Consider the following 16,510-nt stretch of genomic DNA (forward strand, 5'->3'; position numbering starts at 1 on the left):
GGGAACAGGCGGGTGTTAATTGCAACACCTGAAGCTTGTAAGCAGAGTTGGACTCTGTGCCTTATAGTTGCCTAAGCCTTAACGACTGCTGGCCGTGTCGTATCTGTGGGCCCAAAAGTGTCATAATGCTGCCCCCACTGAGGGGCTTTACGAGAAATAAACGTCTGTCAGCGTGAAATATTATTAATAGGCAGTGTCTCTGCTACTCTAGTGGTGACTGAACCAGAGGGCCTTGACTTTGAGATACTTTCATTTTTCATCAGGAGGAAGTCATTCCGTCAGAAGTGTCAATGACAAATTCAACATCATCATTCCCACTGCTGCTGCGGAAATGCTGCCCCCTGTTGGGCCCTTGTCGACATGGCCGCTGAAAGGTGAGCACCCTGATGCGGAGGGCATAGCTTTAATGGCAGAAATGCCGCTCATGCTGTGTGGCAGTGTGTCTCTCTCACACACACAGGCAGAAATACCTTGGCCTTTGATCCTGGTGTGTGAGAGATTCAAGTTTCAGGTGGAAGAGCTGGTGCTAAAGGGAGAAAGGTCTCTTCTTACACTGTCGTGTTGAGAGAGCGCCTCTGTCGGCTCCTCAAAGGCTCAGGGACAGACACTCAGACTCAGACACACGCAAACACACACGCAAACGCAAACACACACACACACACACACGCACCACACACACACACACACACACACACACACACACACAACACACACACACCACACACACACACGGGACCAGACTGTACCTCAGGGCACAAATGCGATGCACACATTTAGGCACAGCTCGGCTCAGATAAACATATCAACATTACATGAGTCACATACTGTATGCAGTGCTTGGCACAAACACACATGACACTCCTTATTGTAGCCAGCTCATGTGGCTTCTTGAGCACAAGGCACCCGGACAACTCTACAAATCTTACACTTTTGGGCTGAAAATCGCTTTTTAGAAATAAACACATTTAATGGAATGGAGCGTATTTACCAATCTGGGAACGTTAAAAAAGTACATGTGCACAGGTGTTCGGTTGTATCAAAGCCACAATAACACACAGAAACAGAAAGACACACATATTTAAAGACCAGAAACTGAGAAGAGAGACTTTAAATAAAACTTCTGAATAGTTGTGGATGGATTTTAGGTGCCAAACCACTTGATTACACAGCACTTAAGTAAATTGACAGGAAAATACAACTGATACATAATATGATCTAATGGGGAAATTGCATTCAAATGCATCATATCCAGCAAGGGCAGTGTAGGCTTGACCTAACTGAGCAACGGTTTACAAGATACATATACCTCGGAATACAATTCTATTGAGTCATGCTTGGTAGAAGTGCATTCAAAATATAAAAGCTGAACGTCAGCAAATAACTACCATTTGCATTTACAGCATCGGTGACTATGGCTGTGGTGAATCCAATGCAAACAACAAACACTTCAACTTCGGTAACCAGCCGCGCAGAGCCAGCCAGCTATCTTGGCACAGCAGACTTCAGACTGGAAAACAGAACATGTTGAAAGCGGGCCAGAAATTCCACTTGTGAACACTTTCACCTGTTCTTGTTGTTGGAGGGCTATTCACACCCAGAGACAAAGAGAAAGAAAGAAGAGCCAGGGAGAGAAATCCCCCAACTGTGCAGATAAGCATCTTAAAGACTCAAACTCTGCTCTGACTTCTTGATACAAAATTTAAAAGAGATGAGTGCAAGCAGTTAGCCTACTCTGTGATAATGGTAAGATTCCACTTGAGTTGCATTTTTTTTTTTTTTCAACTGGAATGTCGTGAATGCCAGCATCAATAAAAAACACACATCCTGTTGTTCCAAGCCAGACGTTTTCTCTAAGAAATAAAGCACAACTTTCTTCTCAAGGTTGGGTCAAACAGCCCATCTAAACCATTACACACACAGCTGATGTTCAGGATTTATCAATACATCTGGACACATCCCATCAAATATCAGGAGGAGCAATTTTAACCAAAATATAAAAAAAAGCCATCTTCCTTTACTTCACAGGCGTAACGGGGGACTCTGTGTGTAACATGATGTGCGTTACACACTGTTCTCCACCCCGGAACTATCACAAGCCCTGTAACGAACACCGCGCAAGCCGAACGTGGCCAATCTTGGCACTGGGCTGCTCCGTCTATTAAAGTGAGAATCCCCCACTGACACAAAGCTGCAGGGCTCAGGCTGGACGTCCCAACCCTGCTTATCTGCTGAGTGTGACGCCCTCTGTCAAAGTAAGGGCCCCACACTGGCTTAAGGGCCAAAAAGACAATCAGGTTTCCAAAGTGGTCAGCCATGCCTAGACTGTACCCGTAACTATTGATGCTACACAGAGCAGAGACATACCTGGAGGACAGGAGCACTCTTGGCCAACGTCCCTAGTAGTCCGAAATTTTGGCATCAGCACATCCACTTTCTGCAGACACAGAACAAATTCCAGTGTAAGATAAAAGTCCCAGTCCTAAAGATGAATATATTCTTAACGTGGAAATCATTAAGAAAAACATTTAGAGAATGGAATAACATTATGATAATCTCATTGTCAATACCAATACCGCCCTCCCATTGCATAAAGCTCTAGAATTAAAGGAGCATCCTGAACTTCTTTCCCATATGATAAATTATAGGATTGTCTCTCATCAGTGGTTATGACCCTATAAAGAGCTGTAACAGCAAACTAATTGGCCAGTTGCCCTGCATTCTGATTTTAGGGGGAATAATAAGGGTGAAATAGCAACCAAAAAAAGTGCCAAGTCTGTGCGTTTATCAACTTCACCGCACATGTCCCCTGCTATTACGCACATTGTGCGCACATGAGAGCATCTGTCTGAGGTTCACAAACGCAATATATGTATGTATTAACGACAACAGACGTACCTCTTCCACGAGCCTCCCTATGGAAGTGCCCAGCTCTGGAATTAGGGTCCCATCCTCGTTTAGACAAGCCCTTTGCGGCGGCTGGAAGACGGACGCTTTGTCCATCTCCAGCTGCAGTCGGTTCTCCAGCTGGTAGGTCTTGAGGCTCATCAGAAGACACACGGTGATGGAGCTCAGGGACATCAGCAAACACAGAACGATGGGAAAACCTGGAAGCCAACGCTGGACCGCGGACTTGGGCGCACACTGACACACGGGCTTACTTTCCCCGATACAGTCGCTGGCTGTATCCATGCTGGAATCCTGCTTCAAAGTCATCCTTATGTATTGAAAATATTTGGTTGTTGGTGTAGTTCTGCGACCAAACTCTAATCAGGCTCCGCGGACTAACTGAGCAGCGCACCTAACACCTTCACAACCCTCAACCCAAGTTGACTATAGGCTCACGGTTCAAAGCGCTGTCTTAAATTAGTCCTGGGATAAGGGGCAGCAGCAGTGCAAACCGGGTTAACGCCAGACACAGAGGGGAGCGATCTGGATGCCAACCAGAGAAGAGGCGCCTTTAACTTGCAGGTCTTGGTTTCCTGTTGGAGAGTCGCCTATCCTACATGGATGTGCAAGTGCAACTAGCAATGGGTCCAATTGTTTGCCTTGCTAAAAGTTGGTTGCACGTTCAACTAGTTGAGATGCGCCCGCCCTGCTGACCACGTGGGAAGCTGCAGATAGACAGCTGAGACTGAGGGTTTTGACTTGGCCAACTTCTGATCACAATATGCCATAGTCCCCGCAGATAATACTATTTTTCATCATCATTTTCGAAACCCAGTGTCGTCGGCTGAAATTTGAGTTAAACTCGAACAGCGACCGATGATGATTGTGTGCCTTGGTAATGTGATATTTGCTGAATAAGTATGGTTTATAAGACCTCCAAACACACGACCGGTTCATGTTGCCCATGACTGATTTGTGAACAAAAAAATGACTCTTTAAACTAATCCCCACATCACGTCAATGATGAACGCAATATGTGCGGACGGTCAACTTCAACCGTCATAAAAGTAGAAAAGGCTAGTTCACAAAACAAAACCTACACTGGTGTTCCCACATTCCATCTCAAAACTTCAACAGTTTGAAAAATAATATATTCATTTAGAATTTTTAAGCCTAATACAGTTGTTTCTTTGTTGTCGGTCGAACCCACCATTTCCACTTCATGAAATTACTGGTTAATGGTCTGGATACCTCACCTGGTAGGGCGCGTGCCCATATGCAGAGGCTCAGTCCTCGTCGCAGCGGCCATGGGTTTGATACCGACCTGTGGCCATTTGCTGCATGGCATTCCCTCTCTCATGTCTAAGTTTTCCTGTCACAAATAAAGCCCTCAAATGCCTAAAAAAATAATCTTTAAAAAAAAACAAGCTTTTTACTGCCATCCTATGGATTAATGCAGCTACTGCACCTGCATCACTGCACAGTATGGACACAAGACACACTTCTGTTGTCTATTCACGTTTATTGAGAATGTACTTGATACTGCAAAAGATGCGTAACCAGTCAGTGAAAAAAGAAATTACTTAGATTATATTACATACAAGAAATGCCAGCAATAGCTTTTTTATTCATCTTCAGTGCTGAATAAATTACTGGTGAGAACGATGGGAGGGTAAAGCAATTCTCATTATCATTTGTAACATTACCTATCACCCACTTCATACGGCAGAGAAAGAACATGACAAAAATGGGACTACTCATTAATAAAAAACAGCTCTACCAGTATACGCTTAGGAGTGACAAATTAAATTACAATGGCAAATAAATAGAAATCAATTGGGGGATTTGTTACATCAAAACATGCCAGAGATGAGAACAACTTGTTGAGTGAGACAAAGAAACACACTGGCTTAGGACAGGACACAGCAAGGTAGGGCAGTGGACTGATACAGTCAGTTAAGGTCCACCTCTCCTGGAGAGTCAGGAAGTAGAGGCTGCCACTGCACACCATGAGAAACGTCATAGTGACAGTCAGGCCCTGGCCAAGGTTACAGGGTCAGGAGTTCAGTCTCTTTTGCTGCTGCTGCTAATGCTGCTGCTGCTGCTGCTGCTGCTTCTGCTGCCGCCTCTGCTGCTTTTGCTTTTACTGGTGCTCTTGCTGAGGCAGGAGAAGAAGGGATGATGGAGGGCCTGCTCGAGACTGAGGCGCTTAGCTGGGTCATACTCCATCATCTTCTCTATCAGGTCAAACAGCTGGTGGTGGTCTTCGCCCTTAGACAGCATGTAATTCTGATGGGAAAGAGGCAATTGTAAAATATGTCACCATTAATCCAGTGCTCTTCATTAAGTGTAGTTCTACATTACATGTGTGAACTATATGAAGAATGTACAAGGTGGACAAAAAAAAAAACCCTGCAGAAAATGTTAGTTTGTAGTAAAGACTGATGTTGCTGTGATTTCTTTACAATACAACGTGGATGCATGAAGCAAAAAAGGAATCCTGTACTTATTGTGAAGGTGTGGGCTATGTACAGTGTTGTAACTGAACAAAACATGTGGCTTTTGGAGGTACTGATGGCTAATGTGCTTGCTAAAATGTAAAGATCAGAGTTTTGGAGTTGTTGGAAAGTGTATTTTTTAAAATCACGTTTCATAAATACAGATGCATTATTATTATGAGTTATATTGCTCTTACCTTTAACGGTTTGCAATGTTTCTTAACATATCTCCCGGAAGAGCTTTGCACATCCCAGTCAAGCTTGCAACGGTGAACATACCTCCGTTTCCTGTACAACATACAACAAATACATTTATCAAAAAATGTAAAATGACTTAACATCAACTCTGAGTGTGGTCTGGTGACCTAATAAATAGTGTTAAATAAGCCAGTTTGTGGACCACATACTTGGTTTTCTGCAGGAGGTCTGCAGGGATGGGACCCAGGACTCTCTCCATCATTGCAAGGTGCTCTTTACTGTCATGAGTCTAAAGGAGAATAACAACAACACATCTTGCCAAATGCCATGATAAAAGTCCCATTATTAATAATTTTATCATGTTCTCTACTGCTACTTACCTGGAAGAGAGTAGATCCAAGGTAGAACTCAATGAGTATGCAGCCTATACTCCAGACATCACAGGAATGGTCCCAGCCCAGATCTGAAAGAGACAATGTAAACTAAATAACAAGTCACTACTAAAGGATCAGCCTAAAGCTTCCGTGCAGTGCTTTAAAACAGCCACATACCTAAAATGACTTCAGGAGCACGGTAGTGACGCGTCGACACCACGGAGGTGTGATGCTCATGTTCATATGTGGCGTTACCGAAGTCCACAATTTTCACATCTGGGTTCTTTAATGTTCGTTCATCCCGTTTCTAAAGGACAAGGAAACAATCACTCAAAGTTGCCGAAAAACAAAAAGTTTTGAATTTTGGCCAATACTTCAGCAGGTATGATTTTTGTGATTACATTTTTATAGTGTGTTCCATTTGTACTTGGAAGTCAAATTTCCTAGTTTGGAACTCTGACAACCTACAAGTGCCCCAACCTCAAAATCCAATATGGATGCCCCGTGCCTCAACAGTTTACAGTTTAGTAGTTTAGTAACATACAGTTATTAGAATTTCTGTCTTATTTTGTCATCCTAAATCATCCGTCCAACTTTTGTGGACATGTTAGGCTGTTTGTATACACAAAAAAACAACAGCGTAATGCATTGTTATCAACTGGTATTGCAAACAATGGCTGACCGGAATAGCGCTAACACAATGAAAAACCCAACTTGTATTTATTGCATCAAACTCTGGTGTGATGTCATTCCCAGCTTGGGCTTCCGAATTCCGAGATAAAATGGAACTCACCATTAGGGTACCTACCATTTCAGGGTTGTACTCCATATCATAGTCTGAACTAACGAAGAGTATATTCTCAGGCTTCAGATCTGTGTGAGTCAGCTTGTTGTTATGCAGAACTGAAAGACAAGACCACATATTTTTTAATCAAACTGTTTTGTTTTTTTCCACAACTGTGTGTGTATGAATGTCAATTACTTACATCTCACAGCCCGGATGATCTGGTACGCCATGTGCCTGATGTGTTCTATGGGGAAAGGCTGGAAATTGTTTTCCTTGAGGAAATCATAGGTGCTGAGGCCAAGCAGCTCAAAGGCAATACAAATGTGGCCATGGTAGTCAAACCAGTCCAGTATGTGTACACACGAGCTAAAGAGGAGCAGAGGTATAATAGATGCAAATTAAGTTTTTTTGTGTGGCAAATTCAGAAAATATTTATACATTTTTGTGATATGAATTTACTATGGATCGACTTACTGTCTCTTATCAGAGTCGAGGGACTTCAACTGCTCAAGCACCTCTACCTCAGACATAGCTGCTTCACGGTAGCGGCCTATGTTTTTAATTATCTTCAGAGCCACTCGAGCTCCATCACTGGAAGCACACAATATAAATTACTTTTAATATGCAATGTTGGAGAAAGAAAAACCAAGAAAAGATTAAAAAACATTTAGCTGTAAGGAATATTTTCTTACTTAGAATGATCAATGCATTCAACGACCTTCCCAAAGGCACCCTCTCCTAGAGTACACACAATCTCATCTACAGAAAATAGAGAGTATAAGTTAGAAACACAGCACTGACAATGTAAAACACTGCCCTTTGGCTGGTGCACTGCCTGATGTTTCATTGCTCGGTTTAGCTCCACTACTATAAACAGGCTTCTGAACACTGGACTATAACTCAATGCTTAATATGTTACACTGACAAGCAGTATTTAACCAAGAAAATTAAGTCTATTGGCCCTAAATCAATGTTTGGAAATAAAAACCAGACAAGTGAGTGAGAGAGACAAAGTGTGAACAATAGAAAAAAAAAAAGGTATATATTCTATACATCTCGCTCTCAGCATGTCTCCACTGTGATAGATGAGGTGACCCTCTTCATCATCCTCAAAACTCCTGGATCTTTTCCTGCTCCTGCGCTGTTGGCTCCTCCTCTGTACCGGAACCGCCGCAATCCGCCATCACATCAATAACCCATCAGTCAGCCAGCACCAGGCCACCACAATGCGACATCGTCATTCATTCAACCAGGCCAAGGGGGGAGGTGTAGGGGTGGATAGATTCGGCCCGTTCAGTAACACCGCCAGGCGAATGGACGGAGCAGCAAATTCAAATTCAGCCCCGTCAGAGAAATTGGGCGCCAGCCACCACATAGTGTGTGTTACAGAAGAAAAACATGGCAACAAGATTTTCAGATGAGATACTTTCTCAGAGTAGTACAGAAAAAACTGAACTTGATTAATTACAGTCTATCTACTTGTAGTTCTTTGTAACTCTTCCGAAACAACTTGATTCTTTACTATCACGTTCCTCAACTACCCACTAAGATTTCAGCACAAATACTGGGTCCACTTTTCTCTAACAAATCAATAAACACTCACAAACCCTTACTTCCTGAGCCCCTACTTGTCATTATTGGAAATCATGCTTAATAGTGAAGAGTTGGTCACAGAGATACAAAGAAACAAAGAGACAGGTGTTAAGCATTGGCTAATCACCAGTGCTGACCCATTCGATTTGGTGGCAAAGACAAGAGAGGGGGTATAGAGAGGAGAAGGGGGTTCCCGTACCGAGGAGGACCTGTGGCGAGAATGGCTACGTCTGTGTCTTCTGTCTCTGTGCCTGCTTCGCCTGCGGCTGCTTCGCCTGCTGCGCCCACTCCGACCACTGCGCCCGGATGACTTGCTGTAGTGGTGCCAGTCACGGTCTCTGTCCTTGCAGGTGCCCTCACGGCTGTCCTCCTCACAGGCCATGCCCAAACGGTGGTCCTTGGTGGTTCGTTCCCGAGAGTCCAGCCTCTGGTTTAAACTGCGGGTTTCCAAGAAGTGCCTGCAGTCAAACAAAAAAAACAAAAACACAAATCAAAAACAAGCACTAGCGTATGTCGGGTCAACAACAGCCCAGTTCTTCGTCTGTGATGACTCTCTCAAATGAAGACTGCAAATGATGGCACTAATGGTCCGCCTGTTGCCTGACACTCTACCCCCTGAGCCTTTTATGTAACATTTGTAATTAGCAACATACTGATTTACAGCCACTAAACATCTTGTTTGATGAAAAGCCGTTTCAGAAAGTTTTTTATTAGCAGTTTATCACTTTTCAAATAGTATTTTTAGGGGTATGCAAATTTCAACCTGTAATGTCACATTCGGGCAATTTTAACATTTGTACAGCTATCACATTGACAACTCAAAGCATGCCTTCCATAAAATGTGGGCACCCTGACAGAGAGCCATATTGGCAGAGTTAATGTGTGAGGCATTGAAAGTTGCTCAAGCTTTTCGGCACAACCTGATAGTGCGTAATACGATCTGTGATTTCACATCTGCCGATCTCAGTACGCCAGAAGTGAACACCTATGTGGTGCCACTTCAGCCAATATGAAATGCAGAGAACTAAAGAATCTCATGAGGAATCTTTTCTTACTTTCATAAAAAATTCATATAACCTTTCAACAGTTCCTTATACATGTTTTGCTGTTTAACATCCATGTTTGTTCATTAAGGTTTAGTTTGTGTAAAATCTTTCCAATCACTTCTGGCTCACCCACCCAGCAGGCCATGTTAGCTCCTAAGCATCTGAAACAGACCAAGAAAACCCTAGGGCCCTAGTACCCTGGTGGTGTCAGTTGTCTTCCAGGAGGAAGTCTGCCTCTCTACAGAATTAAAATTAGAGTAGATCTGGAAACATCTAACGTAACCCTATAGGCCACCTTACATGTCCACAAAAAGCCAGAATTGCACAACATATTAACATTGCACATAACTTCAACAGATGACGCTGAAATTGCAAATCAACTTGTCATTTAGGAGCAAAGGATTCCTTTTAAAAAGTACATCTGACATGCCTTTACAAAAAACAACAACACTGCAAATAGTACCTACTATGTATGATTGTGCTCTACAATGTACATGCACTCTTTGATATATAGAGCACATGAATTGTTAACAAATCTGAAGCTGTATTACTCTAACTGGAAGTTCATCTCAAAATGGCAGCACAAGCCACTAAAATTCTGAAAGCTAGCAATAATATAAATTGACTTATATTAATAATAATGGAACCATACTTACTAATGGTTCACAGGACTTACTATCTAAACTGATCTGCAATTTAACCATTGTAATTGCTCCCATGTTCAGTTAGGTATTACAGTTTTTACATAATCTGCATCCGATCAGTGTCCACATATTGGCCAATTCAGCTTAAGCTGAGTTCCATCTCTAACTTTCGAAGGAAACAAGTGGAAGATATCTAGATATTTATTCAAAATTGGCCAACGTTTCCTAAATGTTATGAGATAGTTGAACAGCTTTCCTACAAAAAAATACATTTATTTCATACAACACAGGTGAAATTGAGAGCATATCCAACACTTAACTGTAGTTCTCCTTTACACAATCTAGTTGAAACATTGTTTACTTCAGGTAAAATGTTGCCTTAACAAAACAAAACAAAAAGGTCTTAGAATTTCAGTAGGTGCTTTACACAAGATATTTACCCCTCATAGGTCTTGTGTTGATGGTAAGTTTTTCTGGACTTATTTTCTCTTTCGCTGCTGTGAGAATCATGTTTCTTTCGTTTACGACACTCCATTCTCTCTTCCCAGCTGTACTCATCGAGCCAGACACCTGGGGAGCGCATTCGCTTCGAGTGGCGCATCTGAAAGACACAGAAAACAAATCAAAAAGGAATTCCGCTGAATCCTAAAAGAAATTAAATCCTGATTTATCAACCATTGCAATGTTTTGGTAGCCATAGACTCAGTTGTAGCATTACAAGTGGAATTGTTCTGAAGACGCCTCTCCCCCCCAATGGGGGGCAAAAATATATATATTTTTAATTATTATCATAATCATCATTATTATTATTACTATTATTATCATCATCTGACTGCCTCACCAGCTCAAATTCCTGTGAGCTGGAATGAGCTAGAAACATGAAACTTGGGGGAATAACTAGAAATGGTGTGCATGTGCTTCTATAGAAATATGATGCTATAAGTGATATAGCGTAAATCGGGCGTAAATGTTTGTCCAATCAACACAAAATTCCAGGAAACCTCACACATACACTGCAAATCTCATTCAAATTGACCACTAGGGGGCGCTTTAAATACACAAAATCAAGATTTGAGTATGCAATCGCAAGACAAATCAGTTATATGCATTTTAAACAAAGTGCACTATTTGAGAAGTCGCTACTTAAAAGGTTTGAACCTGCGAATCGCCGCTTGCGGCTATATTTTTTGTGATCATTTTCTTTCTTCCCATATTTAAGAAATAAACGGTGACAAACAATACAGTGAGACGACGAACGCGTGGGCCAACAACAAAAAAAAACAACGAAATCATTAAAACAGGAGTTAAAAACGGGAGGGAGAAAGAAAGACAACACGCAGAAACAGACACGCAAATGACCCAACATTATGTATTACATGTAACCCTAACCCATGTAGCTCCATTTATTTTTTAAAAGTCATAAATCAATCTATTTAGCATATAAAATCGAAAGTGAAAATCATCGTGGTTTGCAGCCATTTTATACCGTCCAAGGTTGCAGCTTTCAAACCAAATCAAAACCTTACATAAAAAAATTGCGTAACGTTCTCTGATAATAAAAATGCGCAATGCAATACACGCAGGCGTTTACGTAAACGTTACAGAAAACTATATGAAACGTTATCTTACCAAACGTTAATCAAATGCACGAGAGCGCGAAACGCGAGCAAGTTGTAACTCAACGTCAAAAGAACGTTATTGTCGACGTTTCAACGACATTATGCATTCAAACGCAATGTTTATCCATTGTTTCATAGACGGATTGTAAATTGCAATTCAAACTGTGGTAACTACCGTGACGTGCGTTAGGTCTATGATTGTTTGTAACCAGTCAACTAGCTGGAGGTGAATGAAGCAGAGAAAGTCGTTGATGTTTATCTCGATTTGAGGCCCATTAAACGTTGAGCACATTAACCTACATTAACGCTACGTTAGCCACCCATATCATTAGCGTTACTTCAATCCACCTCACTTACTACATTAACATGACGACATTGTAGTGGGACTACAAACTTCAAGATATTGACTGCTAAAGTAATAGAAAGTTTTGCCCCAATTTGCCGACATACAGTTCCCGAGGAATTGATTATTGTACCTAGCTTCAGCTAATTAGCCGGATAAGCATCTGCCATGTTGGCGAGACGTCGAATTTCGGAAAAGCTAACGTTAGCTAGCTAGCTAACAGTGGGGAAATACTCTAACGCTAAACACTATGTAACAGAATAAAGTGGCAATTGGCTATGGTCCGTGAGTGTCTCTTACCTGTTTTCTACAATTAAGGGATTCAAATGGGATTTTTTATGTTCACCAAAAAATATGAACAAAGAAACTGCAAAATGCCTCTGACTGGTCGTCTTCAAAGATGGCGATCCCTCTCGTCGACTCTAGAAGCAGATGACGCAACGCACAATAACAACGCCCACTCATTTCAAACATGGGATTTTACTGTCCTGAGTTAATCCTTTCAGGTGCAATCAAGCACTAGTTCAAAATCAGAATCACATAAAGGATTTGACCCCCAAACTTTGATCTTTTCCTTCAAGCCAGTAGGTTTTGTTGGCCTTACTTAACCTAACGAGCTTCCTGACAGAAAGGATGAACGCTAAATTCGCCCATATGCAATCTGATTTGTATTACTCTCAATGTAGGCTACGCACAGAAATACCAATAACAGCTAAAAACACAGAAAAAAAACAAAGCTGAACAAAGTAAAAATTAGACTATTGTGTGTGGGCTACAAGGAAACTTGTAGAAAGTAAGACAGTAGCGCATTGGTGCAGAGTGCAAAGGGTTGTGAAAAATAGAAGCTCCTCAATCTTGGGTTTTAATGTTACTGACCAAAAAATAATAAAACATTTTGTTTTACAAATAAATAAATACACAGGCTATCCTAAAGGTATCTATTGGTTGGCAGCAGAATGGACCCAATTAGAGGGAAATTACTTTTACTAATCCCTACATTATTTGTGTGACACAAGCTCACCTGTAAAAGCATATACTTTCCATTCCCTCTTCTCTTCTTGTTAAATAAAATCTATATTAGGTTACTCATTTCTTTATTGCTATTTCAAAATGATTTTTTACTTTTTCAGTGATTATTTAGATGATCTCTGCACACTAAGAGTAGAACTATGCTGCTGCTGCTAAAAATAATATTATTGTGTGTTCCGGCAAAATGTATACAACTGGAATATTAAGAAAGGCTTCTGACTTTAAATTGGAGAAGAAAAATCTGAGGCATATGAAACAGATCATTATTGCATGATGTCAATTGCATCAAATTCATCGTTTTTGGTTTTGTGTATTTTTTCAGTCATGCCTTGAATTTGAAGTTTTCTTTTAAATGATAGTGTTCTGTGTGTTATCCGCTATACACAGACATCCAGACAGATTTTTGCATTTTAATACTTCTAAATGAAGAATCTACTGTTTTGGACAATTGTTAACCCTCTGGGAGTTGTAAACGCCTGGAAGGCTAAACTCAGGGTTGTAAAACCCATACACTGTGCGCTTTGAATTGTGGGGAAACATGTCTGCGCCCTGTCTCCATCCCGAGGACCACCTTACCAATGTGATAATTGAGTTATTCAAATTGTAAACAAGATCCTCTAACGACAGAGCAGCGGACGGTTTCTGAAGATGGCGGAGAAGACCCTGAAGGACGGCGTCTCTGGAAATGGGCTCTCAAGAGCTGTGATTGCTGAAATGCTGGCGAAGAATTTCGAGAGACTGCCTGACATTGATCAGAAAATCTTTATCTATGGACCCATGTATCTGGGGGGAAATGGTGGCCTCGCAGGATTGATAGCCAACAGCTTTTATCGCAGAGCTCTGAATATCACACAGGCGCCCTCGCTTCCGGCCTGCCGATGGCCGTGCTGCCCTTCCTCACAACATTTGCCCTGTACAACGCAGCAGTGTCGGGGCCCCTCCTGTCCGGTGACCTCAACTGTCCCACCTGTGCCCTGTTGCGAGGTGCACTTGTCGGTGTGGTCGGTGGTGGGGTGTACCCCATCCTCCTGGCCTTACCTGTGAATGTTGGGCTTGCAACCAGGTACAGCACAGCACCGATGCCAGAGAAGGGCAACCAACTCCGGTACTGGGCGGACCTCTCCAGACCGATCCTGAGGAGAATGAGGGCTGTTCTGGTGCTTCAGGCTTTCTTCGGCACCTACTGAGCTCCAGGCACTTTGAAACGTACACCAAACTTGCTAAGATAACATTTGACCCAGCTGGAGAGGAACTCAAAGACTAAAATGTATTCACCCTTGAAATAAACATGTTTTCATTGATAAGTTGTGTTGGATGCTTCACCACATTCACCATATCATGTGGAAATATGCCTGAGAATTCCCCCCACAAATAAAATGAGGCGTGATTGACCTTTCTAAAATTTCTATTGCAAGATTAACTTTAAATTATTTGCATAAATTCCCAGTTTTTTTGGCACATGGTTAGAAAATCAGTTTCATGTGTTAAACTGTTACCAACACTTTACATCATCCCAATGTTCTTTAAAATTTGAAAATAATCGGCAACAATTTAGATAATCTGTTAATTGTTAAAGTCATAATGACAAACATAGTTCCAGTTTCTCAAATGTGCAGATGTATTCTGTTTTATAACCGTTTTAATTCAATATCTTTTGATTTTGGACTGTTGGTCGATCAAAACAAGCTATTTAAAAGATAAATTGTGATGTGCATCTTCCGCTATTTTGCAACATGTTTCAGACAAATCGATTATCTGATCAATAATACATGCAGTACCTGTCCAAAGTTTGGACACGGTTTCCCACTCGTGAATGAGAAAGTGTGTCCAAACCTTTGACTGGTACTGATATTGTAAAGAAGCCCTTTGAAGGTTCAAAATGGGGCTGGCAATTGACTGTTGATTGCCTAATTAATTCTTAAGTCTTTTGTCACTCAGCTTTGACTTATCTTGCAATGTATGGATTTCATGCACTTTTGTTCCTCATCAAACATTTAGAAAATGTCTACATGCAAATGACAAAGTGTTTTTTGTAATCAATAAAATGTCAGGGCTCATATTATATAAAAAAGCCAGATGTGTGGGCTTCAATGCAATTCTGTTTCAATGTTTTGTCTAAATCATGAAACTTGAACGGGCAAAAAAATGGAAATCAATCAAACCAAGCACGGTCAAAAACAAAATGGTTTACTTTTATTAAAGGAGTTTAAGGAACCCGTCACAAATGTTGCCGTGATGTTGGAACCAAATTGTGTCTGCTTGGCCTCATAACCATGAAAAGCATCAATGAACTCCACTCCTTGGATGCCAGCAATGTATGTAGGAAAAAAAAAAATTCAAAGATGGACTTGGCAGTGCGATGACACCCTCAAAAAGAGCAGGACTGATGTAATGTATTGTGATTGTCAGTGTGAAACACATGGCACAAATGGCAGGCATGTTTTATTAAAACAGGTGTTCACCTTGAAGGGCAGGTCGACTTCACATCTCTGGGCTCTCTATAGTCTTAACTTATCTGGCGAACCTGTTACAGGGAAAGCGAGTTTATGATGACAAATGAGGAAGCAGAATTAAAGTCAGTTTTGTAGTGAGAGGGAAAGGTGCTTCTAAAGAGAAAACACTGACATCAATCAATTATAGCAAACGTATAAGACTGATTTAAAAAGCTTATAATTACATAGTTCCCATAACCCTCCTCTACTTCCGCCACCCACCATTTAAAAAAATGGCTCCCGAATCACAACAAAACTGCCAAAAACAAAGTTCTGTGACAATCCCACAAAACGATAAACAACACTTTTAAGTCAGAGGAACCTGAATTGTCATAACACCCAGTGAATCGTATGGCACAAAATTCCCTCTTTACTTCATAAGACTATGATCTAATTACCCATTGTCCTTTGTAGTAATCTTTACAAGGTGGGTACACTTAATGCCCCTTTAAAAACACCTGTCAGAGCATGCTATTGGACTTCATATTCAGAAAGGAAAGTTACAATAAAAACTATACATCTGTCAGCACAGAATCTCCATAAATATATCAGACAACTGAACGTCAGTCAGAAACAACTTCCTGAAGAGCAGAAAGAAGAGGGGTAAATGTCACCTGTACACAATCAATGGGCCTATCTCCCATTGTGACTGTTAAGCTATCTTGTAGTTGTCTCGCATTACTGGCACAATACATTTAAAAGTAGAAAACCTATTTAAACAGTTCATACTTCCCCGCCCAAAAATAAGATACAATAAATTAAAATACAAGAAGGGATGACCAATAAACAGGCTTCTTCAGTCATCTCATGCAAACAAGATAGGGACAATCTGAACAGACATGAACGCATGAACATCTGGATCACAAGCACACTCGCACACATTAAAGTACATGTAGGCTATCCAGCGCCCTTCACATTATGTAATTTTCTTACAGTACATTACAAGTAAAGAAAAAAAAAAAAAAGCCATTAAATATATTTGAATGAGGCTTTTGGAGCAA

At 41.2% G+C, this 16,510-nt stretch overlaps 2 protein-coding genes and 1 pseudogene across 5 annotated transcripts; 1 reads left to right on the top strand and 2 right to left on the bottom strand.

Annotated features, from left to right (window-relative positions):
• Positions 1 to 2,364: 2,364 nt before the first annotated feature.
• LOC116676757 (collagen alpha-1(XXIII) chain-like) lies at positions 2,365 to 3,601 on the bottom strand (the record flags this gene model as incomplete). The annotated part of the gene is made up of 2 exons (XM_032507661.1): positions 2,896 to 3,601; positions 2,365 to 2,434 (listed from the first exon to the last, which is right to left on the bottom strand). Coding segments are annotated over exons 1-2 (388 nt in total), but the record flags the coding sequence as incomplete, so codon positions are not given.
• Positions 3,602 to 4,395: 794 nt separating this feature from the next.
• Positions 4,396 to 12,457, bottom strand: LOC116676758 (dual specificity protein kinase CLK4). Of its 4 annotated transcripts, none has more exons than XM_032507664.1 (14): positions 12,289 to 12,457; positions 10,467 to 10,627; positions 8,536 to 8,794; positions 7,797 to 7,899; positions 7,436 to 7,502; positions 7,218 to 7,334; positions 6,943 to 7,109; positions 6,765 to 6,859; positions 6,134 to 6,263; positions 5,963 to 6,045; positions 5,792 to 5,871; positions 5,582 to 5,672; positions 5,035 to 5,175; positions 4,396 to 4,974 (listed from the first exon to the last, which is right to left on the bottom strand). In XM_032507664.1, exons 2-14 carry the CDS (start codon positions 10,625 to 10,627, stop codon positions 4,951 to 4,953), a joined length of 1,518 nt encoding a protein of 505 aa, XP_032363555.1. In that variant the 5' UTR covers positions 12,289 to 12,457; the 3' UTR covers positions 4,396 to 4,950. The 4 variants fall into 4 exon arrangements, with proteins under 4 accessions (XP_032363555.1, XP_032363554.1, XP_032363553.1 ...); XM_032507663.1 differs by having other exon boundaries at positions 5,014 to 5,175; XM_032507662.1 differs by having other exon boundaries at positions 4,396 to 5,175.
• A 1,051-nt stretch (positions 12,458 to 13,508) lies between these two features.
• Positions 13,509 to 14,321, top strand: LOC116676759 (transmembrane protein 126A-like; annotated as a pseudogene).
• Positions 14,322 to 16,510: the final 2,189 nt, after the last annotated feature.

This window comes from Etheostoma spectabile, unplaced genomic scaffold (assembly GCF_008692095.1).
Source record: "Etheostoma spectabile isolate EspeVRDwgs_2016 unplaced genomic scaffold, UIUC_Espe_1.0 scaffold00003709, whole genome shotgun sequence".
Taxonomy (NCBI): Eukaryota; Metazoa; Chordata; class Actinopteri; order Perciformes; family Percidae; genus Etheostoma; species Etheostoma spectabile.

What these genes read in the sequence shown, in the direction of transcription:
- LOC116676758 (XM_032507662.1), bottom strand. Translation starts at nt 10,627, where the DNA reads ATGCGCCACTCGAAGCGAATGCGCTCCCCAGGTGTCTGGCTCGATGAG. An exon ending in CAACACAAGACCTATGAGGG is followed by an intron (nt 8,795 to 10,466) that starts GTAAATATCTTG and finishes GTTTGACTGCAG; the next exon opens with GCACTTCTTGGAAACCCGCA. An exon ending in TTGGATCTACTCTCTTCCAG is followed by an intron (nt 5,872 to 5,962) that starts GTAAGTAGCAGT and finishes ATTCTCCTTTAG; the next exon opens with ACTCATGACAGTAAAGAGCA.